The 8363-nt window shown below is 35.3% G+C and overlaps 1 protein-coding gene across 1 annotated transcript; it reads left to right on the top strand.

Annotated features, from left to right (window-relative positions):
• The first annotated feature begins 416 nt into the window (after nt 1-416).
• On the top strand, nt 417-7582 carry LOC107743143 (opsin-5-like). The gene is made up of 3 exons (XM_016556270.1): nt 417-552; nt 3791-4084; nt 7218-7582. Exons 1-3 carry the CDS (start codon nt 417-419, stop codon nt 7580-7582), a joined length of 795 nt encoding a protein of 264 aa, XP_016411756.1.
• Nucleotides 7583-8363: the final 781 nt, after the last annotated feature.

Genomic DNA, 8363 nt, shown 5'->3' on the forward strand with positions numbered 1-8363 from the left:
GCGGCCACAGCTCTGGGGAAAAAAACTGTTAAATCTGGTTGTGCGAGCATAAATGGCTTTATGACGCCTGCCAGATGGCAGCAGTTCAAAGAGGTGATGACCAGGATGTGTGAAGTCCTTACAGATGCTAGTTGCCTTCCTGAGACACCGTGTTCTGTATATGTCCTCCAGCACTGGGAGTTGAGTCCCGATGATCTTTGTGCGCTGGAGAAAGCACGCTGAAGCGCTCTCCTGTCCGCTGCAGTGCAGCTGAGATACCACACTGAGATACAGTTTTGATGCTTTCTATAGAGCAGCGGTAAAAGTTTGCCAGCAGTTCTTGTGCCAGTCCGGCTTTTTTCATTGTTCTCAGGAAATACTTGTGCAGTGGTGTTAGTGGTCCAGGTAAGGTCCTCTGTGATCTGAACTCCTAGAAAATGGATGCTGGGAACTCTCTCCACCCTCTCTCCACTGATGAAGACCGGAGCATAATTCTGATTCTGGGATCTCCTGAAGTCAATGATGAGCTCCTTGGCCTTCCCACTATTCACAAACACCAGTTCTCTAGGTTCTGTATCTCCGCTCTATAGGCTCATTGTCCGTGATCAGCCCCACTAAAGTTGTGTCATCCACAAACTTTACTATGGTGTTAGTGTCAGATGCAGGAACACAGTCGTGGGTGAAGAGGGACTACAGGATGGGACTGAGCACACACCCCTGTGGTGTACCTGTGCTCAGAGTGATTGTGGACGATGTGTAGGGGCCCAATCTTTTGGAGTTTTCTGGTCAGTTTGCAGGGGATGACAGTGTTGAATAAATGTAGGCATCCTCTCATTCTCTCCCATTCTTTGTAATCAACATTATTCATTCATTTTAGTCACTCATTTATTATTTATATTGAGAATTTAAAGGGTTAGTTCACCGCAAAATGAAAATTATGCTGTGTTTTACTCACCCCCGAAGCATCCTAGGTGTATATGACTTTCTTCTTTCAGACGAATCCAGTCAGAGTTATATTAAAAATTGTCTTTGATCTTTCAATATAACTCCGACTGGATTCGTCTGAAAGAAGAAAGTCATATATACCTAGGATGCTTCGGGGGTGAGTGAAATGCAGCATAATTTTCATTTTGCGTGAACTAACCCTTTAAGAGTTGTGTCATGGATTTCAAGGTACAGTAATATGAGTATATCAAGTTGTAAAGAGACCAGGCTTATTTTAGCTGATCAGTACATAGGTTTAACTGTGAAAGATGCAGTTGTGCCAGAGGCAAGACAAAATCATGTTTGTCTGAGGATAGAGTAATCATTATTACTCCAAGGATGAAGAGTCTGATACTGGGTCTCTATTATCTTTGCACAACCACTATTGACATTCTCTTCTCAAAGACAAAGCATATCCTTCAAGACCTCCAGGTCACCAGAGCAGATAGCCTGCGGCACTCAAGTCTTTTCTACTTTTCTATGCTTCAGAGTCCAATTTTACTTTATAAAATCGTGTTGTAAAAGGCACAGTGAGACATGGAATATACATAGAAATCCCTCTACAGGTGCTTTCACACTGATGTCGCTTTTCATTTGGTTGCTTTGAGAAATGGTCTTTGCAACTGGAGACATTATTCTCCTCAATACATTCCACTCCAAACTGCAGGTGCTTGATAAACCCTTGATGCAGTTGGCAGAAGGAGCATTTATTTAGAAGCTAAGGTTTAGAAGCTAAGGTTAATGGTTAAAGTTGATGGATTATAATTTATACACACTTTACCCATAAGGCTTTGCTGAATGAAGGACCTCTGTTCCCTATAGACTCTTTGTTCTTTGCACAGTGAGATTTTGTTAATTTTAGAGGAGCAGATATAGGTATTTTTTCTTTTAGAGACAAATGCCTCTGTTTTCTGCTGCAGGGAGATCGTATAGATGCACTTGTAATGCTTTCAAACATAAGACTACAGATGGCTTGCATTACATGTAATCCACATATCCAGCAGACAACCTGGATGAAGGATTTGCAGTGCAGCACAGATCAAACCTAAAAATGCTAGTAAAATGTAACATTCAACAACTTAAAATAGTGTCTCTTTCATTTATTAATGTAAGCTGATACAGTATGTGGGTTTGGAACTGAAACCAACCTAAAACTTGCTTGCGACTTACTGGAAATTTCTCATGAGATTTTGCAGGATGTGGGTTTTACATTTAAGTTAGATTCTCAGTTAGTACTGTATAATACAGTAATAGATTTGAATTTATTTATTTATTATTTTTATTTAAATAAGCATAAAAATACTACCATGATTTACAAATGATAAATCTTTTTTTTAATGTAGTCAGTAATGAAAATTAGATTTTTATTACATTACAGTAAAGAGAATCAGTGAGGAAAAGCAAAAAAAATTCTAAAATATTTTCAAATTATTTATGATTAAAATTCCATTAGGTTATTCGTTTCTTTAAGCATAATATAAATAATTTTCTTTTATTTTTGGTGTGAAATATGTTCCTGACAGGTTATGTGACATTCACTCCATTAGATCTTGATTGATTCCCATGGGTTAGATTCCTGAACGCATGAAGTGATTAAAATATATATGTCTTAAATGCAATATAAGTTGTTCATATAAAGTGTCTGCCAAATGCATACAATAAATATAAGTCTCACAGCTATTATACACTGCTAAAAATGCAGTCTAAAGCTCCAGTTTGGTTATGAATGGACTATTGTCAATTGGCGAAGAAGCATCTCGACAGCTCTGTGTGAAACAGCACATCGCTGAAGGGCAAAACTAGAAGGTTATGGAGGAGGCCAGATGACAGGTTACTGAGATAAAAGTGATGCAGAGGTACAAAGAAAGGACAGCAGAGACTGTTTGAAGATGGGGTTAAGACTACTGGAAGAATTTGTCTTTGGGATTTGATCCCAACATTTGCTCCAAACAAAACATTATATAATACGATCTGCAGATTAAAAGGAGACTAATAATGCCAAAAACACGGGATATGGACTGAAAATGAATGAACCTGAAAATGAACAAGGAAAATGAACCTTGAATGCAATGCATGTCACTTTGGATAAAAGCATCTGCCAAATGCATGCAATGGACAATATACATTAATATAAACATTTAAAAATCTAAATAAAATAATGTAAAGATATTATACAGCATCAATTTTTAATAGAGGGATAGTGTCAGCCAGTCATTATCACAAAATCAAAACACAGTATCACATTTTAAATTCAATTTTAGTTTAATACATGGATTAAAGTCCTTTTTTTTATATGTGAGAATAATGAGATGATAAGACACAACTACAGCTACATTGGAAAATGCTTGCACAAAATATTTGAGCACACAATGCAGCAGCTGACTAATCAGAATCGAGAGAATTACAAATATAATTTAGTTATACAAAATGGGATGGGTAATAGCTACACATACATTATCATTCAAAAGTTCAGGGTCAGTAATAAGTGTTTTTGTTTTGTTTTTTTAAAGAAATTAATACCTTTACTCTGTAAAAAAAAGCTGGTCTTCTTAACTTTCTGAAAAAAATGTAATCAATAAAAAATAAACAAAGAAGAAAAAAAAATGTAAAATGCATCAGTTTCCATAAACATATTAAGCAGCACAACAGTTTTCAACATGAATAATAAGATGAAATGTTTCTTAAGCACCTAATTAGCATCTTAGAATGATTTCTGGAGGATCATGTGACACTGAAGATTGGAGTAATGATGCTGAAAAACAGTGTTACCATCACAGGAATACACACCTAATTCTTTGTATGTCTTCTTTTTATCTTTCACATGCAGCAATTCTTTCCATTGTGGGGAATTTGATGGTTCTTGTGATGGCATACAAGCGGTCGAACCACATGAAGCCCCCTGAGCTTCTGAGTGTGAATCTCGCTGTGACAGATATGGGAGCAGCTGTCACCATGTACCCGCTGGCTGTAGCCTCAGCGTGGAACCACCATTGGATAGGGGGAGACGTCACCTGTGTGTACTATGGCCTGATGGGATTTTTCTTTGGAGCAGCTAGCATTATGACCCTAACAATTATGGCTATTGTTCGCTTCATCGTGTCTTTAACGCTCCAGTCACCCAGTGAGTTCCTCTGGGCTCTATCTTTGGACCTATTTCTATTCTGACTTCTGCATGGATTTCTAATGAGTGGTACAACCTCAATGCTTCTGAGATAACGTGGAACTGCCTTTTCTTACCATATTAATAATATGTTTAGAATGACAATGATGTTTGTTTCAGAATAGTAGTAGTTAACATTTTTTAAATATGTTATGTAATCAGACTCAGTTTACAGATATTATTTAAGCCTTTTCCCTCTTTAAGTATTAAATTAATATTCCAGTAAAATTTAAGCTTAATCATAAGCATTTGAGATTATGTTGATTACAACAAAAAATGATTTCCAATTAAAATCTGTGTTTACAGTGGAAGTGAATGAAGCCAATCTGTAATTGTTAAAATTATGACAGTTTCAATAGTGTCGCCATGAGACGTAAACAATAGGTGTGTAAACATGATTTTATTTATTACTTTTCTGTGTAGTTATATACAATTTTACAATGCAACTCCATTAACTCTAAAACATTAAAACAACTGTAAATATTATTATTTAAACAGTGTTTCAGCTCAAATAACACATTTTTAAACAGAAAAATTAAGGCAAGTGCTTTTATAAAATTATAAACTTTCTATTTCTGCTTTTAAATCCTCCAAACATTGGCCCCATTCACTTCCGTGGGACGAGTTTAAATATTTTTTTGTGATACTCAACGTTATGCCACAAATGCTGAGTGAGCTTAACTTATACTGAACCTATAATATTAATTTGACCATACACTTTCTTTTCAAACTTGATGTGTCTAAGACCCCAAACAGAACACATTATATTAGTACAATATCTTGAGAGCAAAAAGAATGAAAGAGAACAGCTGTAAATTGTTGCAAAGAGCAACAGGGAGAGAAATTTAGTAGGTCTGTACAAACTATAAAAAAATAGTTAAGTCAGAAAACTATATTGCTTATATAAAAGGTAAGACTGACTTTTTAATCAATTTAATTTGTTTTAAACTTTTTCATATCTAAATAATGAATATTTATTTCAATGATGATAATTGTAGCAGCACTTATACACAGCTCTGGGGAAAAAAACTGTTAAATCTGGTTTGGACCCCAAACAGAACACATTATATTAGTACAATATCTTGAGAGCAAAAAGAATGAAAGAGAACAGCTGTAAATTGTTGCAAAGAGCAACAGGGAGAGAAATTTAGTAGGTCTGTACAAACTATAAAAAAATAGTTAAGTCAGAAAACTATATTGCTTATATAAAAGGTAAGACTGACTTTTTAATCAATTTAATTTGTTTTAAACTTTTTCATATCTAAATAATGAATATTTATTTCAATGATGATAATTGTAGCAGCACTTATAAACACAAATGTACTTCTCTTCTGCAGTTTCAACAATCCAGCAAAGAAAGCAAATGAGATCACTATTAAGACAGAGAGAGCATTCATCAGTAGTAATATCTCACATCTGACATCCTCCGAACAGGTTATGTAAACAGCCAATCACTTCTGATTTATTCCACTATAACATAGCAAAGCAAGGTTTCAGTATCCATGAATGGTTTGACAGTCGGAGTGACCTATATTCATCTCTGTAAGAGGTCATGTTCCCACTGAGAGCTTCTGGGGAGCTCTGTTACAGCAGATAGTTGTCATTTACACACAAACTCAACATGACAGTTCAGTAAAGCTAACTTAATAGAGTTTTTTTTGGGGCTGACTCATGCCGGGAGACAAACGCTGAATTAACTTAGGGAATAACTGCTCTGGAGAGAACCAAATGGATCTCTCGTTTATTCTTATTGCCAGACAAACACTGATAAAGAGCTGAAAGAGATACCAACCCAGAAAAACTCATTAAGTAGGCCCGTTAAGTTAAACAACAACCCAGAACCCTAGAAAACATATAGCAATGCCCTAGCAACAACCTGCCAACCACCTGGAATGCCCTAACAATCACCCAGAACACCCTAGAAACCACACAGCAATGCACTAACAACCAACCAGAAGACTTTAGCATCACAGTGGCTAATACTGCATGAGCAAGCACTACTCATGTTTTCATAAAATTAAACAATCTATTAGTCGTGTTTGTGTTCATTTAGTGCCAGATGTCAGATTTAGCTTGTTTGTGCATCTATAATCTGGAAAAGCACACAATCCCTGGTTTTCTGGGAAAAGACCACCTATATTGTGCTACAGAGGAAGTTTTAAGCTTTAACCAAGTTTTGCAATTATTCCATTACAAAGGTAAATGTCAGAGTATCTACAATAAAATTATCTAGAGTATCTATCAAAAAAATAAATAAAATAAAATAAAAAATGGGGAAATGCTGAATCATAGAAAACATTTTTTATAAGAGAATTCAATGTGGATCATCTGACCAAATGTAATCAAAAATCAAAAAATATATGCATCACAAAAATTATTGTTAAATTACTCACTCCCTTCTGGAAAAGCACACAATCCCTGGTTTTCTGGGAAAAGACCACCTATATTGTGCTACAGAGGAAGTTTTAAGCTTTAACCAAGTTTTGCAATTATTCCATTGCAAAGGTAAATGTCAGAGTATCTACAATAAAATTATCTAGAGTATCTATCAAAAAAATAAATAAAATAAAATAAAAAATGGGAAATGCTGAATCATAGAAAACATTTTTTATAAGAGAATTCAATGTGGATCATCTGACCAAATGTAATCAAAAATCAAAAAATATATGCATCACAAAAATTATTGTTAAATTACTCATGGCCTAACTTTTTATATACTTTGGTAAAACATACATTTGAATAAAATTTGAAATATTAATTTAATTATTTACATTGTTTAACACTGTAGCCTCAGCCAACCCAAATGGGTTCATTCGTTCCTTTCTTGGAGACAAACACAAAAATACAGCACTTCGTGAGCAAATTGCAAGTTCATCATGACAGCCACTAATGGCAGGCAATTTGAACTCAAAAATAATAAATTTTATCTCATACTCATAAATAAGAAAGAGGGAGAAAAATTGTCATATAAAACCAGATTATTTTTAATTATTCTTAAGCAAAGGCAATAAAATGCAAAAAAAAAAAAACACATGTAAAAACTGCTTTTGCACTTAAATCCCCTTTTCATACCTTTAACTGTTTCTGTCCACAGAAGAGAAAATCAGCAAAAGGAAAGCAAAGATCCTTGTGGCGACCACTTGGCTGTACGCGCTGCTCTGGGCCCTTTTTCCTTTGATTGGCTGGGGAAAATACGGTCCGGAGTCCTTTGGCCTGTCTTGTACTCTGGCCTGGAAGGACATGAAGGAACAGAGCCAGTCTTTTGTCATCACCATCTTCCTCATGAACCTCATCCTCCCAGCCATCATCATCATCTCGTGCTACCCTGCTATCGCTGTGAAACTATACATCACCTACAAGTTTATGGACGACAGCAACCACATACCCAACATGATAAAGATGCAGCGGCGACTCATGGTGGTGAGTCTGTTGTATGCTCCAGCTACACTGCTATTATGAAATAAGATCTCTACATTATGTGTTCATCTGAACGTGATATGAAACCCAAGAGCATCCGAAACTTTCTAGCTGACGCTTTTATCCTCAATAACTCACACAAGACGTATACAAAACAGCAATACAGATTATCAGAGTTATTTTAACTAGTTATGTTTAGGTCACAGTGGCCAGGCATCAATTTGACACTTCTTTAAATATTTCCTTACATATTAAAACATATATTTACATATTAAATAAAAAAGGCACAGACAGACAAGAATCCCTATTGAGCAACCTGGACTAAGGAATATAGTTCACTGAAAAATCTAAATTCTGTTATTTTTTTACTCACTCTCTTTACGTTCTAAACCTATATGACATTGTTTCTTCTGTTGAACTCAAAAGATGTTTTGCACAAGATGTTTTCCAGGGTTTAGTGCATTCAAACTTGCCGCCTCAAGATGCATTTCATATCACAAACAGCTACGTTTCAATCCTAATTGCTCATTTAAATTCTGTAGAAAATCAGAACATTGCAAAACAGTTTGCAAATAAAGAAGCATTTCTATTCTATGTGTTAAAGAGAATTGAAATCATCACTTGAATCTGGCACAAAGAATGATGCAAAAACTGAAGTTTTGGGAAGAAATGGCCAATCACCTGAGCAAATTATTTAGTCACATGATTTGCTGAGGCACATGACTGTTTTGATCTATGAATTTATGCGTTTCCAAAGTAGTTTACATAAATCTTCTTACAGAATACAAAATTTAACAAGCGCAAGTTTTCATGTGCAAAACTG

The sequence above is a fragment of the Sinocyclocheilus rhinocerous genome, unplaced genomic scaffold, assembly GCF_001515625.1.
Source record: "Sinocyclocheilus rhinocerous isolate Xijiao unplaced genomic scaffold, SAMN03320098_v1.1 scaffold3604, whole genome shotgun sequence".
Classification (NCBI taxonomy): Eukaryota; Metazoa; Chordata; class Actinopteri; order Cypriniformes; family Cyprinidae; genus Sinocyclocheilus; species Sinocyclocheilus rhinocerous.

Bases quoted from the DNA above. Each gene is read 5' to 3' on its own strand.
- LOC107743143 (XM_016556270.1), top strand. From the start codon at position 417: ATGGATGCTGGGAACTCTCTCCACCCTCTCTCCACTGATGAAGACCGG. The intron at 553-3,790 runs GTATCTCCGCTC...TTTCACATGCAG, and splicing joins ACACCAGTTCTCTAGGTTCT to CAATTCTTTCCATTGTGGGG. The intron at 4,085-7,217 runs GTGAGTTCCTCT...TTCTGTCCACAG, and splicing joins TTTAACGCTCCAGTCACCCA to AAGAGAAAATCAGCAAAAGG.